Genomic DNA, 20086 nt, shown 5'->3' on the forward strand with positions numbered 1-20086 from the left:
ATTTTTGTGGTACTTTTAACGATTTAAAAAAATTGTGTTGATCGGATATGAAAAATACTAAAAGAATTGCTTATTGAGAATCAAGAATTAAAAAGTCTCAAAAAAGTAAAATTTTTGCAGCGCGACATTTACAATATTACAAAGACAAATTTTCACTGTCACAAAATTTGTGTTGTATTTCCTAAATAATTCCGCATGTAACAAACTAAAATTAAATAAATAAATAATACCACTCACCTTCTGACACATCCAAATTTGCTATCAGGCAAAGCCCAAAGATGAAGATTGCCAATTTGTAGCCCATTATTACTTCAGTAAAACGCTTTAAGGTATGATCCACCTAATGCATTACCTCCACTTTGAAGAGTATTCAAATAGGCTAGAACTACAAACTCCTCACAGCGGTTACGTCACGCTTTGCTACTTTAACCACTGCCACCACTGAAATCACGTGATGATAGTTGTATCATGTGACAAAAACATGGCCGGCCAGTTTCAGAACGCAAGGATCCCATATCAAACTGGCAGATTTATAATTACATCCTTACCAGACAAATAAGTTCAAGACCACACAAATTTGTATCACTTTAAAACAAGTGCCTCCGGATCAAATTTTTTGTGCAATCGTTCAATAACTGTTTATATTCTGCCATTGTTTTTTACTGGTTGTTACTATGCATACGGTGTCACAGTGAAAATATCTTTCGTTATGTTACAAAATAAAATTTTATATACGTATAATTTTTTACTTTCTTGTACATTAAGCATAACTATTTTAACGAAAGAAAAAAATGATATAAAAAGTATTCTATTTTAAAATTAAAAGTGAAAAAAAATATATCCGGCTATATTCGACCGAATTTACTTGTGGTGGCAGTGGTTACTGTACAGATCAGGGGAAGTAACCGCTGCGAGGAGTTTGCTGGAACTACTGTCAACTGAATTGTAACTGAGGGGCGCGGGTTCAAGCCCCAGAAGAGGCAACTTTTTTTTCTTTCTTTTTTTTTCTTTGAACATTATTTGTGTCTCTCAGATCACTCTTGAGAAGAAAAAAAGTGTTTCATTTTTAATTATGAAATTATTGGTATTTATTGGCTAAATTGTGCCAAGTTTATTATCAAATATGGTACCTGATATTTTCAAAGTCTAATAAAATAAAAACGAGACGGTATTTGACAAACACAACCAATATACTAATAAGAAAATTTATGCAAACTTTGAAAACAGCCCCTAATTTGAGGAAAATTTTAGGGATATTTTGAATAAGGCCCTTCAAGTAGAAAAATGATCAAACGACTACTTAAAATGGGTGGGGTAGGGTAACATTTATATACATATTTCAAACATTTTGAGTAGAAACAATAATTTTGCTGGGTCATTTGTTAGCTGAACGCTATTTTTTGTTTCTATAGGAAAACATTTTTTAATAATGATTATATAACAGAATATTTAGAGTTTCTCATTTCTGAAAAAGAGCCCTTCTAAAAGTCAAGTTTTACTTATGAAAAATCTCCATAACTCGTAAACCATACGGTAAACTTTGTTTAAATTTTGCATTCTTGTGTCTTTTAAGGTATATAACTGACCTATGTTGTCAATTTTATAGTTCCTTATAGTATCCATTATGGGGCTCATACCTTAATAACAAGACACTATCGTGTTGAAGTATTAAAATGACGTCTGACTAGCAAAGAACATAACTTAGTAATTCTTGCTTGCAACATCTTGGTAGTTTATCTATCAGAGGCCCGACTATACACATATTTAAGTTAGGAGTGGAAACAAAAATCAATGAGATAATATTTGTTGCATTCAATGACAGTTTCTGGGGAACATCGCAGTTCATTGTAAGACTTTATTTTAACTTCTAGACTATTTAAAGCGTAAACAATTAAAGATTAACAATTATTTACTTGGTTAACAATTATAATTTTTTAAATCGATTGTAAAGGCTTTTAAACCGCTCTCGATATCGCTACCTTCAACTAACCAAAACTGGTATCATACTGAGAAAACATGGCCGTGTATTTAGCATGACTCGAACCCACGGTCATTGAGTTTAGAGGGGACACCTCTACCACTAGGCCACCCTTCCTTTATCTTATAACTTGAAATTTTAAGACATGAAAAGTCTAGATGATAGTGTTAAACCTTAACCTGCTGCTCAATTGTATTTAAAACAAGAAATATCTTTAAAAAAGATAATCGGCGTAAATTCAGTGCAAAATGTCTCATAGCTTTAGAATATTTTCAAAATTAATGATATTTGTACTTTATAACAATATAAATGTCTAAATTGAAATATATTTGGTGGTTACTAGTATAATCTATGACAGTTGTCTAAACTTAGCTGAAACATGTATGCTCCTATAATGTCAACAAATTAGTCATGTTATTATAGATGCTAGAAGCTTTTTTGTCACCGTGACTTTTGACTACTGGTTTCAAAGTCAATACCAGATAATAACCAACCACACTACCAAATTTAGAGACTGCAAAGGCCACAATCAGCTGACAACTTGAATTTTATTGTTAAATAATATTAACTTATATGTATCTGACCTTCATTTTGTAAAAGCACTTCTGTGCATAAAATGCTGCAATTATTAGGTCATGATAATAACATCAAAATCTTTTGTTGTTTATATCTTTTATTTATGAAAGGATACAAACTGTAATAAACAATCAATGGAACATATCAACTCTGAACTATACTATTTATAATGCCTTCTTATCTATCTGGCAATGAAAATGAATAATTGAAGACTTAAATCAAAAGTTAAACATAACCTTACTAGTAAAAGTTATAATTATGTATTTTATTAAAAAAGGATTTTTATTAAAAATTGCACAGCTTGACTAGTATTTTGTATATACTGTATGGAGGCTATTCGTTGTCAAAAATCCAGTCTTGTTGATCTGAGTTGAACAGTTTGTTAATGGAAAAATTACAATTCTTGGCGCCCCTTTATGATGAATGAAATCAGATTTTGTGAAAGGGCGACAGCAACTTCTCGAGCCTTTTAGTCGGTAATAATAAAAGCCGATCATTCTGATCGGTATGAGGGTGCTTGATTATTATTAATTAAAAATGAAATGTCGCGATATGTACAATGAATAGCGAACTGGAGAATTTCGCAATGCAAACATTTTCAAATGAAATAACCTTTTCCGTCTCTTCAGTTTTTTTTTTATTTATCATTTTGTAGTACATAGAATGATAAGTTGATGACCTAAATGTCTACTGTCTACCTAAACATTCCGAAAATCTATGTATAGAAGGATGTACTCCTATCGTTAATTCCCGGTCTCTCCCGGTCTATTTTGACCGGTATTTACTAGTGACCGGCGAATAGAATCACACGTTTATTGTCCGGTCTCTCCCGGTTTTGGAGTAGCTGTTTGATATCGTTTCAGAAAAGAACCATTTTTTTACAGATAAATAAGCTTTTTTCCAAAATAAATGTTTGTCACTTAGTTTGTAACTCTATATGAGATAAAAAACAATAAATATGTACAATAATTGAGCAAAAAGGTACATTTTTATGGTATTAATATGACACTATCAACTTTGAAACATTTTATTTAATTTGTTATTCGTGTTTAGTAAAGATGCCGAGGAATTTTTCAAAGTTACAAATTAGATTTTATGAATTTTACAATGGATTGATATTTTAAAAAATGATAAAGAAAAATACAAATGTACATGTACATGTACATGGTTTAAAAATAAACAATATTATATATTGAAAGATTAACCATAATTTACTGACTTTTTCCAGTTAAGTTTTGACTTATAATCGTCGGTCAATATGACAATTGAATTCTTAAAATTTATTTTACAATTTTAATAAAAAAAAGAGTAGTAAACGTAAAAAACTCAGTAGCACATAAAACACAAAAAAGAGAGGAAAACAATATTCATAAAATCTGTATTTTTTATAATAAAATAGATATTACAATTATTGTATAATAAACAACATGCTCAACATGATCAACATGGTAATATAACCAGTGTCATATTTTTACTAAGTGTGAACAGATACCTTAAGAGGGGGTCTTCGCTAATAGCGATAACATAATAAGGGACACTTTCTGCATTTCTTGCTTGGACGCCCTTTGATGCTTTGCATCAATGCTTTTCTTGTATTTCCTTGTATGTAAACTCCAATGTTGCATACTTGGATTGAGTTTGCCGATTTAACATTGTAAACATGCATTTCAACAAAATACATTTTGTTAAACGACAAAACATTAACTGATAGTAGCAATACCAAGTGTTCGAATACTCAAAACAGAAGTCACATTCTTAGCTTTACATTGTCGAACTATCATGATTCAGATCAGCATAATCCAGCTTTACACGTTTTTCAATAGCAAATAAAATTAGCTCCGCCCATTTTCCCGCCCACTAAATCATCGTAAATAAACGTATTTTCCGCTATTTTCGGTATTTACCGTCAGCGACAAGAAGCTTATCATACTATTTAGGTGTTTAGTTACTAAACATAATTCACTTGCATGATTGCCTACAATCAACATCAGCGGACTTTTAAGGAATATAGGCATATAAGTTTTAAAACGTTGTAGACACCACATTTCCTGGAAAAAGAAACTTAAAAAAAACCCCAAAAAACACCAGGTTACATACTGTCTGAGGTTAAATATTTTTCAAGGAAGTGAAAACGATTGAAAAGACTATATTCAACGACAAATAAATTTTACTGATGGTATTCCAATTTGCATAGGAATGAGTAACATTTACAGTTAAGCTGCTACCTTACCACTTTCAAATTTTCAAGTCAACATCTGATAAAGATTTTACTAATACAGACCAACTTCTGGCTGTTGTCTTTCCTAGTAGTACTATTATATTAGTAACCTTAATTCTAGCGTATGACTTGACAAGAAAACAAAACCTTTAACAATAGTAAAATTATAACCAAAGTTGTATGTACCCTTTTGTACATAACTTTTTATTTTTACCATATATTTTCCAATTTTTCCCATTTTGTTTTTCAATAAGTAAAATTTAAATGAGTCCAATTATGTATGTTGATTATCAATTTATGTATACCTTGTTTATTTTATCTCTTAGAAAGCCATCACTTACAAAACTTAATAAATATTCTGTGTAGTATTTCATGTAAATAAAAGAAGTTCTCTGTTTTTGATCATATAGACAGCAAATCTAGACAGCAAATCTAGGTAACAGCTATTGACAGCATGTATACACATATTTTAGAGGTGCTATTGATTCAGTACAATGCATAAAAAGACCTTAACCTACGCCAGCTTACATATATTAAACAATAAAAGGCTAAATCACATCCTTTGACTCAAAATACCTCCCCATGGAGGTAAACAGAGTTGCCAGGATACACTGAATATTTATTTCAACATTAAAATGGGACAAATTCACAAGTTTTGGTTATACAACGGAATTATCGATAGTAAACTTTGCATTGTTTCGTGGTTATACACTTGGTCAAAAATATGAGTTTTTCTATAACCCAACATAGTCCTTTAAAGAAAGACGGCACAGGCTTATTGTTCAGTTCTCTTTATTCGTGTTGCCAAAAGTGCCTTCCATGTATCGCATTCTAGTATTATTTGCTGAAGGTAAAAAAAAAAAAGATATGCTTAATAGATTTGCCGTGGCTCACAAAACCCTATCATTAATATCAATGAATAGTGGTGTGTGTCATTATATATGGGAAACATTTCCTTATGTTATTTCACCAACTTTAGTTTTTGCATATTATTATGCTCATTATCAGTATATACGTTGTTACATTTTTTCAATATATCTTAACCAATTTTGCATTACTTGAATATCCTGTACTAGAATACGTTTTAACAAAATCAAAGGATGTTCAAAGTCAAGATTGATGTAACAGTTTCTATATAATTTGAAATATTTTTGTACCAGCAAGAGTTACCTCTCTTTATATTCTGCTTTCGTGAAATTGGCTCCGCCTTTTAATTTTCGTCTATTTCCGTGATAATTCCATATATGGAAGTTGCAAAATCGTTTATTTATGTTAATCGCGTTAGAATGTAAAAGGAAAGTGTGGTGTTGTAAACCTGAGTGTGTCAAGTTGATGCAGTTACATTTTTAACGTCATGATGCACAGCATTAAACGTATTGTGTACGTTCTATCGTTTACATTTCTACATATCGCAAATTTGAAGTTATACATTTATAAATACAGCTTGCAATTTATGTAAGTTGCATGTTAACAGCTTTCATTTTATCAAATCGAGGTAATCAAAATGCTTAATACCAGTGCAGTATGTAACTCTCGGATCGACAATTAGATTTTTACTAATCTGTTTAGTAGAACCGAAGTATGCATTGTCAAGTTTCAAAGGCTGGATTTTTGGCAACGAATAGCCTCTATATACTAGGGGTATGAGGTGGAGGTACTAGTTAAGCCTACTGGCATGGCTACGTGTCGTACACCTACACAGGTTATATTTTACAATGTACTTTAAATGTGGAATGTAAAATATAAATGTTGTTCCATATATACAGAAATATATCTATTTATCTTATTATAAGTACTAAACTCAATTTTGTATAACCCATCAATGACACTGATTATCAAGTTAGACAGTTTCAGATTGAGGTAGTCAATTGGGGTGTATTTCGGTAAATTTACCTACCGGTGTAAACAAACGCCGAATAACTATGAATAAATTAATTTGTTATTATTACGCACAAAAAAATACTTAAAGTTTTGCGATTCTTTATGATAATGTTGCATTTTAAATATATTAATTTTCGCAATTCATATCAGCTCTGGAGAATCTTTTTGTTGATCAAAACTATCGTTCATTTTCATAGAAAACAGAAAAGCTACGGCAAATAAAGTACGAGTGAGTAGTAATCGAATAAGTAAAGGCTGAAAAACAAAAAGTTGGGTTTGTTGTTAATATTATCAACAAAATAAATTGTACATGAAATCATATGTACTGTATATTTTTGTATTTTGATATATCTTTGTTTTTGGTCATAACGTTGTGATATTTAGTTTACGATTGTATAAATATTTTTAATACAACTTTATTCTTAAAGACAAGTAAACTAAAGATTACGAATTTGTCCTTAAATTTCATAACAGCCAGTCTTTACACCAATGAAAAACACACTCTTTTAGCTGAAGATTTTGTAACTAACAATTTCATTTGTTACAAATCTAGGTCAAAATCCATTTTAATACAGCTACGCCGAAAAAAAGCCGATGATCTACGAAAGGCAATCGGAACATCTCGGCTATCATTCGTAATAATCCGAAGTTTGACGGAAAGGACCGAGAGGATACAATTGAGAACCCCAGTAACAATATGATTTTACCGCTCGAACAGAATTAGACTTGGCCACCAGTGATAAAGTTCTCGATATCTACTGTTGGCTGAACAACTTTGATTTTTTCATCTTGATATCCAAAAAATTGTTAATGAACAAGTCCATTTAATAAATTCAGCAGGTGATAGGTTAACATTAATCATGTCATGTGGAAACCGGCGCATGGATTTTAATATATAGATCTAACTTTTATTTTTTAACCGTTTTAATAAGTATTGAGAAAATAGTGACCTTTTAATACAAGTTTTATTTTAATGTGGTCTTAATTCGGAGGTTATTTCTACGGCAGGTAAAATTCAGCGATTCTTAAACTGGTCAAAGATATGGCAGGAACAGGATGTGACTGTAGTGAAAAGAGAAACCCCGGAAATATACGGAGATGTCCGATGTATTCCAATCGGAGAGTGATTGAGCTCCGATTTGAGCCTTATTTTAAATATTATTATCAATCTGTTCGGTCTATCAAATATCAAATACTTTTAATTAAGACTAGGAGAAAAACAAAGACATATTGTCACCTGTTACATACTATGAATATTGTATTCAGTTATTGCTTATATATTTTTTATGTTTTATTATACACATTCAAAGAGAGAGAGAGAGAGAGAGAGAGAGAGAGAGAGAGGGAGGAGAGAGAGGGAGAGAGAGGGGGAGAGAGAGAGAGAGAGAGAGGGAGAGAGGGGGGGAGAGAGAGAGAGAGAGAGAAGCTGCAGATAATTTAACCCTGTTGAAGACTCTGGGTACATTATTTTTCCTCTCGGTGGTGTTGTAGAAAGATGGAAGATCGAGTAACACTTGAACATGCTATAATTTACGGAATGCCGTTAGGGCCATCGCCTATGAATGTGTTGATCTGAAACGCGATAGTCGATAGTACGATGGTGAAAACGCGAAATCACGAAACTACGATGGTGAAAACGCGAAAGTACGATGATGAAAACGCGATAGTACGATGATGAAAACGCGATAAACTATCGTGCTTTCATGCACCATCGTACTGTCGCGTTTTCACCATCATAGTTTCGTGATTTCGCGTTTTCATCATCGTACTGTCGAGTATCGCGTTTCAGATCAAACCATTCATAGGCGATGGCCCTAACGGCATTCCGGAATTTAAGGAATTTTGTAAGTTCACAAAGCTTCATATTTCAAATAAAACCTATGCTAGTTTTGAGGGTCTTGGACAGTGATCTTCAATCATAATTACGATGACATGAATGCGGAATTACCGATTTAGGCGATACTTGTATGCAAGAATAGCGCTAATGCACCTTTTTCAGCACATTAATAACTACAGAATACACCTACGGGCTTGGGCTTTTATTTTGCCCTTTTGCTTATGCAGATGTAAATGCACAAAGAAGGTGCATAAACCCTTTCATGTAATACACTTGATGGCAACAGCAAATTGTAGAGGTTCATACAAGGTGATCATGTATAAGAAATCTAGCCTTGTTGACCTTGACCTTAGTGACCTACAAAATGTAAAATTGGAACAAGCCATTTTAGACAATGACCAAAATCTAATGATGACATAATGTCTGTTGATTGGTTCAAATGATGGCCCTAATATTGCTCACCTGAATATAAAAAAACTCTTCATGACAAGGAACACGTAATATTGTAAACTATAAACAAAAGCAGATATATATGCTAAATCTTAAAATGATATTACAATGTTTATATTTGTATCTAAAATAGTGCACATTTAAAAATATTACTGGTTATTACCGCTAGGAGTAAACAATGGTTACTAAAGAAATCATTGGTCGCTATACAAAATAAATGGTATCCTTGGATGTCAGTGACTACTATGAAATTCAAGAGTAGATTCACTTGTTGAGCACTATGGAAAGTTAATGTTTGCCATGGAAGTCACTGGTTGCTATTAAATTTTTCAGTTAGCTATGAAAAGTCGATGGCTGCAATGAAGTCACTGGTTGCTATGAAGGTCAGTGGTTGCTTTGAAAAGTAAATGTTTGCTATGGGAGTCATTGCTTGCTATGGCAAGTTAATGGTTCCTATGAGATCCACTTATTGCCATTTGAAACCACTGTTTCCTATGGAAGTCAATGGTAACTGCAGGTCACTGGTTGCTATGGTAGTCTATGGTTGCTATGGAAATTCAGTGCTTGAAATAGAGGTCACTTGTTGCTAAGGATCAACAATTGTTGCTATGGAAAATCATGGATGATATGTATGTCACTGCCATGCTATGGAAAGTCTATGGTTGCCATAGAAAGTCACTGGTTGCTATAAATGTCATTGGTTGCTTTGGGGAGTTAGTGGTTGCTATGGAAGTCAATGGTTGCTATGGAAAGTCAATGATTGCAATATTGGTCAATGGCTGCTAAGAAAAGACATTGGTTGCTATGTAAGTCAATGGTTGCTATGGAAAACTACTGGTTGTTATGGAAATTAATGGTTGCTATGTAACATCAATCGTTGCTATGGGGGTAAGTAGTTAATAAGGAAAGTCACTGGTTGCTATGAGAATTCACATATTAAGAAAATCTTTGTTCCCCCAGGGTGGGGCCGATTTTGACCCAAGGGCTTTAACTTGAACAATTTTTGTCCACCAGACAACATTTCATACCAAATATCTAAGCGAAGTCTTTATAGTTTAACAGAAGACTATATGTTTTTTCTTTATAAATATAAGGAAAATCAATGACCTCATTGGACCGTGCCAATTTTGAGCTTAGTGGTTTTATTTGAACACACTTTGTACACCCACTAGAAGATGTTTCATGCTAAATCGCACAATACGTTAAGTTCGCTATCGGTAACCAAAATTGTTTGGACAATACACATTCATTTACAAATTTGTTCCATTTTATTAGATAATTGCAGTTAATTATGTTAAGAAATTATATTGTATGTCAATATATTGTTAAAGCTAAAGCGGATGTTACATAACTCGATATACAGGTCGAGCGGTAAGACCATAGCAATTATCTCCCGTGCACAATCAAATCTTTAAATATTACTATTGTCAAAAATGGTGTATGTAAAAATGCATGTAAAATTCACACTTTCGTTGCCAACATGATTTAAATTCAATATTCAATTGAGAAAGATTTTTAATCGGTCAAATTATCTATTCACTAGTGATAGATCTGGTCTAATATGTAAAGTCATTACGTCACACTTTATAATTTTTTTTAATCTTATGCTGCATATATACTATTGACACATATGACGAAAATGTGAATTATTATAAGCATGTACATCATGTAATTAGTGAATATATGTTTCCATTTCCTATGTAAAATGTGCAACTATAATGCATGTATAAGATCATGTCAATTTAATATTGATATACATTTTGCATAATGTACCACATGGGTCTATGACCTTCTGGGAAAAGATAAATTAACTTGTATCTAAGCTCTAGCTCTTTTGAATTTTTAGAAGAAGGGTTTTTAAGGTAGACCAAACCTAATGAGCGCTATAAAGAACTGTAAAATTGGCAGCATACGACAGTTATATCCCTTAAAGATCACCTGTATGGAAAATTTAATTAAAATTTACTGTGTGGTTAATGAATGGACATTTTTCTGAACTAAAACTTTGCTATTAGAAAGGCTCTTTTTCAGAAATGAGGAAACTAAATAATCTATAATATCATCATTATGAAAAATGTTTTCCTTTTGCTCATTGTTAAGAAACAAAAATTAACATTCAGGTAGCAAATAACATGAGTTAAATGATTGTTTCTAAACAAAATGTTTTTAGTATGAATAACAATGTTACACTAGCTCACCCACATTTGTTTGACCATTTCCCTATGTAAAAAAACCTTATTCAAAATATCCCTAAAATAAATAATAATGGGGGGCTATTTTCAAAATTTGCATTATTTTTTTAAAGCATATTGGTTGATCTTGAAAAATATAAAATACTTTTTCAGTATAGTTTTTATTTTATTAAACTTTGTAAATATCTGAATCATATTTGCTATTAAATTTGGCATAATTTAGCAAATAAATACATACAATAATAAAATAATTAAAATCAAACACTTTTTTCTGTTCTTAAGGGATCTGAGAGATACATAAACAATGTTAAAAAGAAAATTAAGAGAGAAAAAAGTTGCCCCTTCTGGGGTTTGAACCCACGCCCCTCAGTTTCAATGACTAGCCTTTTTGAATACTCTTTAAAGTGGAGGTAATGCAAAAGGGTTGGTTTACTTTTTCCTAGTTTCTTTTTAGAAGGAGAGCTCTTACGTTTGTTTTTTTTGGTTGCCATGGCAACCAGAATTTAACATTGAATGGAATTCATTCTTTGAACAATTTTGAAAGAGCTTCAAGCCAGAGACATTCCTGCTCAGTTTTAACAATATTGCCTAAGTCCTTTTGGGTGAGATGTAATTCTAAGAAAAAGTTTGACTCCTTTATGGACACATGTAGAGTGATCACAAAGGCTCACCCTTGAGCATTTTGTGCTCAGGTGAGCTAAAAATGATAATTTGACAAAACAAGGGCAATCAGTGATCACATGTGTCACCTCATGATAGCCAATTGCATGTTGTAGCTACTGTGTATGAGGAGACACAAAATCATTAACAGGACACAACGACTTTTTGTATCGCCTCTACGGAGTAGTGGTGACATATAGAGATCACTTCTACATCGTCTTTCTGTCTGTCAGAAATTTTGCACCAGTAGTTTATGAGGAGAAATCCAGACAAGTTTTGTGATGGACGGACAGACAGACGACGGAAAAGTGACCCCTTTATGTTGCCACTACTCTGTAGAGGCGACACAAAAATGTTGATGCAAATATATACGTTGGACAACAAGCAACCCATAAAGCTCATCATGGCTACATTTTGGTAAGTTGTGACTAAAATATTTTAGTTTTTGAGATCTTCTCTCCAATGTTTTACTTATTTTTCATAAATGTTGTCATACATTAAAGATTGGAACAAAAACTATTTATTTTCACACTGATCTAAGTTCTAAGTTGTGAATTATAACAGAAAAAAGACTGACAAAAATCAACTGTTCAATAATTAAGCTATGATATAATTATCTGTGTGGATCATAGGTTTATTGCCGGTAAGTTATTGAGAAATTCAGAATGAAACATGTTTTTATCTATTCATAGCAGTGGTTACCATCCTTGATCCATGTATTAAGGAGAGATCATTGTGTAGAGATTGGTTTTATCAACTTTTAAAATTATCTCCCTTTATAGTCATATCTTCAAAATTTAAAAACAAACATATTGTTATTTTTCCTGGTGTTACATGGTGAAATGATAGTTTCATAGTTTTAACTGACAATGTCATACATAGAATTAAAACATAACGCTACAAAATAGCTACAAGATTATTTAAGGGAGAGCATAAACTGTAGATCAAAGTCAGTTACTTCCTATAGTTTGTAATTTTCTCAATAACATAACCAGAGTAAAGAACCTCTTTTAATATGTGACTTACATCTTCATTAGTTCATTCATGAAATTGTTACATTAATATACGATTGTATTTTGATCATTTTGTTTCTAAAAAGGAGCACTAGTTTTTAAAATTGTTCTAGATTTTTTTTATAGTACCACCAAGATGTTCATACAATTCAACTTCTGCAAAGAAACACCCTTTGCAACACAAACATTTTGATTGTGGTTAAGAGGTGTTCCTCTAATACAGCTTACATTTATTGTGACTTCATAATTTTGGAGAAATTGATATTCTTGTTGTTATACAAGAGTATTGCTTTACATGAAGTCGATTATCATTGAGTTACTTTAAAAATGGCGGCGCCCACCTAGATATAACACTGAAAATATCACTGATATTAGGTATTGTAATCTTTTATTTTCTAATTGTTTTTAATGTGGTTTCCTTTCAATATAATACACATGTAGTCTATAGATTGGTGGGGTCTTTGACTTCCCCGTATAAAATAAGAAACCTCCTATAACCGAATCTGTATACACGTATCTTTTGTACTTACCTTTTTTAATTCTCCTATAGAGCATGTGAAATTCTAAGCCTTTTAATAATGCTTAAATATGAACAATTTCAAGAAAAAGAAGAAAAAAAATGAAAACAAAGACTAGCATATGATACAAATCGTTTATTGCAAATAAAAGTACATGAATAATTAGGCAATCGGATTGGCGTCTAATTCGTCTCAATCATTTCCTGAAACAATAATTTAATAACTTAAAACAGAACATGATTTAAGTTTCAATTCTATTCCGTTTGAACATTTTTTATAAATCATATGAACTAGTAGAATGCAAGAAAGAAGGTTAATAATACTAAGTCGTTGAATTCAAACCACTTGTACCTCACGGCTGAGAGTTCGAATCTCGCAAGGGACTTTGGATTCGTTCTTTTTAGGAAGCTATCTTACTGAAGCTTACTGAACGTTGGTGGTTCTACTCCGTGTCTGAAATGATGAATAGAGTGGTAACTTAGGTCTTCCTTCGTCAGTAGGTTTGGAAAGTCGCCATTCGACATGTACAGTGGTACGAAGTAAAATCAATATAAAAGAAAAAAGTACAAGGACGTTTTATTTAAATATTGTACATTTAAATGACTATTAATCAATAACATTTTGTATGAAAATCGACTGTATACATGTATAACCGTTTGAATACACGAATAATCTGTTACTGAGACTTTACCTTCCTGATCGACACTTGTCTATAATAAACATGTATATTAACAAAATCCGCATGTCCTTCTGCACTGGAATCTCATATAGAACATTTTGTTACTGCACATATTCTCATCACAGTTCGGCATTCTATCATCACATTCCACTGAAACATAGTTAAAACATTTTACTTTCAATGGTATATATAAATACAAAATTGATCCAAATCATTGACCGTCCTCCGACTTAGCTCAATAGAGATACAGGTATTATCGAATTAGTTATCTAGGGGTCACTGGTTAGATCCTTAGACGAGGCGATATTTCGCAGCGGCGTTAAAACCCGTGCATCAAATCTAATGGTCATTTGCCTCTTTCCCGCTGGTGTGATTCGTAGCTGGTCATATACGGAGAAGTTGCCAATTTTGATTTGGTATTCAGAAAAGGCTGATAGGTGGATCGATCGCCGTAATATGATGATTTAAAGTAAACGTGTGTAAAATTGGCGTAAAACCAGAAAACAAAACATTAATATTTTTCTGTTAATCATTCATTAATCACAGTGTTTTTTTGTTATCCAGGTCTTTAATTTCAACTTTATTTTAGTATCAAAATGTTTCTTTAAAGCTGTTACAATAATAAAGAAAATACAGAAACATAGTTAACGGAAGCTAACTAAATGTATGTACTTGAATGTATGTAGAGAAGATGTTTTTTAAACTGTGAAAGACTTACTGTTTTCCTCCATGTTGTCATAGCCATTGTTGAAATCGTTGTTCATGTAATATCGGTTGTAGTTGTCATTTCCATACCCGTTGTTCATGTAGTTGTTCATGTAGTAACCTCTGTTATAGTAGTAGTCATTATTGTAGTCATTGCCATTCCAGTAGTAACCTCTGTTGTAGTAATTACCATTACCGTTCCAGTTATTGTAGTAAGGATGATTCATGTTGTTGAAGTAACCGTTACCATTATTGTTGTTGTAATTATCCATGTAGTAACCTCTACTGTAGTAATTGTTTCCGTAGTTTCCATTCTGGTAGTATCCCCTGTTCCTGTAGTAGTCATTGTTGCCATAACCGTTGTTGTTGTTCATGTAATAATTGCCATTATAGAAGTTATCATCATAACCATACCCATTGTTGTAGTTCATATTATAGCCATTATTGTTGTTCTTGTAATCATTTCCATTCCAACCATTGAAACCATCACCATTCCAATTGTTCCCACCAAAGAATTCCTCGTTTTCATTCTCATTGTATTCCCTGTAATGAATTAAAACCCATGACGTATTTATCTAACAAAAATGCATTTACATAGCATCAACCTTATGCTCCCTCTTAAATAATAAAAAAATAACAACCTGTATGTGACTTTAGATTAATCCAATAAAGATCATCAAAGCAGAATAAGAAAATTGTAGGGCAAACATAGCTGTTTTTGTTCTACATTAGGTGGATCACAAAGAAAGCAAATCTCTACTGGCATTCTATTGGAACAAATCGTCATATTAATTATGTTGTTCCTTGCAACGATCAAAGTGGCAACCAAGAAATCCATTTTTAAACAACAAAACTTACATTTGATCGTAAAAGCATCCGAAAAACCACATGTTCTGGTAATTTTGACCATTAGCATCAAAAGACGGGCACCAGTTCATGGCACATCCGACTGAACGGCTTCTGTACCAGTCCATCTGTATAGAAAAAAAAACAAATGATAAAAAACCGTTGATTCATATATTATCAAATTTTTATAGTATTTCAGTAAGCATGTCTTGTGTTGTTTATTATCTAATATGATATGTTGTTATCCAAATAAAGAGACAACAATGAAAGTAATTACCATGATTTTTGTTATAAAAAGTATTCAAATGTAATTTAGTCGTATCTACTAACCTGATAGGAATTTCCTTCATTGTTTCTCCAGTCAAATTGTGACATTCCATTGTACCAATCATTAAAGGCTCTACGTATATTGTAGTAATGATCACCACCGCTATAGTAGGCATAGTGTTCACCACGGCTGTAATATCCGTTCCCCATGTTACATTGTGACATACGTCTGTCTGCCTCCTCTGCTAGAGAACTGTCCCATTCCTATAATTGTAAATTTGTTATCAGAAAGATGCATCGAACAAACATCTGTTAAAAAACTACAACGGGAAAATGTTAACACAACAATATAGTCATATTACTTTTTTTCCCTGCCTCCTTCCTAATCAACATACTTGCGGCTATTTAGTTTAAACACTATTTTATTTTTAATCCATACATTTACATAATAAAATACATACAATAAAATTTACGGATTGAGTAGGAAGCTTGTAAAGGTTTTTTGAAAACTCTATCCGTGGCTATTTATAGACAGAGTCCACCTGGATTATGTCAAGCTCTTTTTTTTCAAAATATGACGGAGAACATACAGCACAAAATATTTGAACACTTTAGATGCTACATACGAAATTCTCAGGGAAACCAACATGATCAGCAATTTTAATTATAACCTTAAGACCTTTAATGCCCTTTAAACATAACGCTCTCTATATAAGAATAGTCAATGTTACGCATGCTCCTAGAATTAAATAATGAATGTTTGTTAATGGAACTTATTCAGATTTTTTAAATGTATGAAGTTCTTTTTAACATGTCTTTGTCTTTATTTTCATTAATTTGACCACTGGCAATTATTTTAGTGGATAAACATGGCATAACATAGGGCATTGAAAGAAATGAATTTAATTTTAAGGGATAAAGAAACACACACAAAACAACAACAAAAAACAACAATCTTCAGAAAAGAAATAAGTGTTATGTAGATATGTAGATGTAGATTGAAAAGAAATGGGAATGAAGCCATATATATTCCTTATAATTTTATATTTTTTAATTCATTCATTATTTAAGATACGAAGAGTACTTGTTGATTATTCAGTATAGTATTTGTTTCAAGTGACATAATTTTCTTACCATTCTATCCCATTCCTTTCCATTGAACCATCCTTGTCTAAAATTATTGTGCCGGCCAACGATATATTCCATATATCTTTCAGCAGATTCACATTGTGCCCCCACGACCAACAGCAGTAATAATATAGATTGTGTCGCAAACATGATTTCTTCCCGTTGTTTTACACTGTGGAAAAAATCTGTGAACTTGGCTTTATATACTTTGTCTTTACCACAAAAATGAATTATATATGGTTATTTTAACATATAGCATGGTTAAGAATGGTCATATTAGGGAAATCGACAAATGGTAATTAATTCTTATTGAATACAACTCTAATATTTCTCGTTCCAAATATGCATCACTATGGAATAAATATGATATTTTGGCATTATCAGAGCTGTCGGCATCTCTTAAAACAAAATGCCAACTTTGGAATAAAGAGAACAAATAATTCATGCGTGTATGTGTTCTTAATTGCCACAAACTAATTTGATGTGATACATTTAAGATATTCCGCGCTACTTGTAAGTTATATTGTGCACTAATTGTTCCTCAGCCGACTATAGTTCAAATTCACGTCGCAAATGCAACGTGTTATGGATATTTGTTCCGGTTAAGATAGCAAACATAAATGATCATTCTTTCTAACAGGCATCTTGCATCAGAAATACATATGCGGTATATTAATAATTTTAGCCTTTCTAAAGATTGCCTTTTATCTAGGACGCGTGGAAACACAAAGTCATATCACCATTTCCGTTTAAAAAAATGATAATACATATAGATAATGATAAGATTAAACATTCCTAAAAGAGTACGAAGAAGGAATTCGTGACTTCTAATAACCAAAAAATAATGAATAAAGAGGCCAGATGTAATTAATAGAATCATTTTGACATGGATATTCAAAAAAGACAGACATATTTGAAAAATCTATACTAACTGTTAAGCGGTTCATGAAATTTCATGTTATGCAGAAATATAATGTTGGAAATCTGAAGTCTCTTATAACAAACAGTGTGTGAATTATTTATTTGTGTACATAAAACGATGTTAATCAGTTTACAATGATTATACAGTCATATAATCACATAGAAAAGTCATAGTAAAGGACGTAACTATTTAAACAGCTAATCTTAGCCTGTTGAAGATCAACGGAATCGTGCAAAAAGCTGTCTGCATCATTTATCAATACATGTATTAGATTTTAATCGCACAAAGTAAAGTGTTATGGTGTATTAAGTTCTATACCTGCTTCATAAAATAATGTTTGAATTTTGAAGAAAGGCTCCCAAAATACCAGTATGAAAGAAATATGCAAGTACGTTTATCTCCTCTAGTGAAGAAAATGCTGTTAAATTTTTATGAACGCTTGATGCAACGCTACTGAAGTTTACTCTTATTAGCTTCGATCCAAAACAACCTATGGATGGAGTCTAAGAAAGGGGTTTGACCTTTTTAACCAATGAATTACGGTCCGGTGACCGTGTTAGCCAGTGAAATCATTGAACGGTAAACGGCATGGGATTACAAGCTACCACTCATGGTATAATGACTTTTACTCATTTACATTAAGTAATATACGTGTAAAACTTATAACATACAATTCTTGGTAAAATAACAATCACTTTCATATGCATCACTATGACGAAAAGAGACTGATCTTCATCTAATCATCGAAATAGGTTACTGAACGGTGGCTGGGTTACAGACGTTCCAAAGGGAGCATTGCTATTCTCAAAAGTAAAATCGTAAACTATAGCAATAATTCCTAAATCAAATAGCTTTGAAGTGTTTCTGAGACAGAAAATTATAAAGGTGTATTTTTCTATTTGTTAACTGAGACCTATAAAATGAGTAATTATCACCGCAGAGTCATCCAACAACAACAACAAATGTGTAAGCCTCAATGAATAGGAAATCATTAAATACATGTGATTAAGTACCATAGTAAGTGATATTATAGAATATTTCTGAAAGACTGACATGTTGAATAAGTAAATGCCTTCATATTAATCAATTTCATGAACTCTGCAACGACATATATAAGCTAAGAAATGTCATATGTAAGATTTTACTTGAATCTAAATTACTTTTAAATTTTTAAAAATCTTAGAACATTTTTTTTTTCATTTTTGATATTTGTGAAACATTAACTCATCTGATGGTATGCAGCTTTAAAATAGAAGCAAATATTTTGTTCCGGATCAGTTAATTCTGTTTACGTATAATATTTATGTGTGTTAAATAATAGAGATATTCGTCGCTACAACTCTTTCGAGAATCGACCAAAAGATTATGGAAACAATAAAATTTTACTGTTCATAAAACTTATAAAAATATTTTACAAGATATAACTTAATACCATACTTATGCATAATATATTGGTTTTGGTGAAGATTAATTGTTGATTACCTTGTTAGACAGAAGTTGTATCTTATCTTTTAGTTAAACAAACTTGTATATTTTTTTTGAATACATGATCAGGATTTTATGTCATGAATATCTTATATTCTAACTCAATTCTTAAAAAATGTATAGCATGCTAAAAGAAGATGCAGATAATGAGCTATAATACAGAGACAAAAAACTGGGCTTATCAAATAAAAAATATACTAAACCAAATAGGAATGTCTTACGTTTGGCTGCAACAAGATAATTTAAATATAAATGTATGTGTCATAAAACAAAGAATTTTAGATATCTACAAAAAAAAATGGTATTCAAGCATTAATAATTCTAACAGACTTTCGTCTTACAGTCATTTTAAACACGAAATTCAGTGCGAAAAGTATTTAAGCGTTATAAAGAAAGATAGCCATAGGATAATTTTAACCAAATTTAGACTATCAGCTCATAATCTCGAAATAGAAAAAGGAAGGCAGGATAATATTCCAAGAGAAAACAGAAAATGTCGACATTGTCCAAATTTAGTAGAGACAGAATATCATTTCTTCAATATGCCCGAAATATTACAATTTACGTTTTAGTTTTTATTTGTTTGGGTCGTCAGACCAAACAAATAATGGTAGCAAAATTTCAGACTCTAATGCTGTTAATTGCAAATGCCGAAAGTAGTCCGCTTTTTTGAAGCGGTTACTTTCCTTTATATGTAACACTAAGGCCGAAAAATTTCAGGGGAGATCAAT

General features: G+C 31.8%; 1 protein-coding gene and 1 long non-coding RNA gene across 2 annotated transcripts; both read right to left on the reverse strand.

Moving 5' to 3' along the window:
- Positions 1-322: 322 nt before the first annotated feature.
- On the reverse strand, positions 323-1054 carry LOC132756890 (uncharacterized). Its single transcript, XR_009629386.1, has 2 exons — positions 940-1054; positions 323-385 (listed from the first exon to the last, which is right to left on the reverse strand). It is a non-coding gene; the product is annotated as an uncharacterized LOC132756890 (long non-coding RNA).
- Positions 1055-13443: 12389 nt separating this feature from the next.
- Positions 13444-17126, reverse strand: LOC132756880 (probable serine/threonine-protein kinase clkA). Its single transcript, XM_060748023.1, has 6 exons — positions 16955-17126; positions 15884-16084; positions 15566-15681; positions 14721-15250; positions 14015-14152; positions 13444-13526 (listed from the first exon to the last, which is right to left on the reverse strand). The coding sequence occupies exons 1-5, from the start codon at positions 17096-17098 to the stop codon at positions 14052-14054; spliced, it is 1092 nt and encodes a 363-aa protein (XP_060604006.1). The 5' UTR covers positions 17099-17126; the 3' UTR covers positions 13444-13526; positions 14015-14051.
- Positions 17127-20086: the final 2960 nt, after the last annotated feature.

Source organism: Ruditapes philippinarum, unplaced genomic scaffold (genome assembly GCF_026571515.1).
Source record: "Ruditapes philippinarum isolate M1 unplaced genomic scaffold, ASM2657151v2 ctg2225_1_1_1_1, whole genome shotgun sequence".
Classification (NCBI taxonomy): Eukaryota; Metazoa; Mollusca; class Bivalvia; order Venerida; family Veneridae; genus Ruditapes; species Ruditapes philippinarum.

What these genes read in the sequence shown, in the direction of transcription:
- LOC132756880 (XM_060748023.1), bottom strand. Translation starts at nt 17,098, where the DNA reads ATGTTTGCGACACAATCTATATTATTACTGCTGTTGGTCGTGGGGGCA. An exon ending in GAAAGGAATGGGATAGAATG is followed by an intron (nt 16,085 to 16,954) that starts GTAAGAAAATTA and finishes TTACAATTATAG; the next exon opens with GAATGGGACAGTTCTCTAGC. An exon ending in GGATGCTTTTACGATCAAAT is followed by an intron (nt 15,251 to 15,565) that starts GTAAGTTTTGTT and finishes AATTCATTACAG; the next exon opens with GGAATACAATGAGAATGAAA.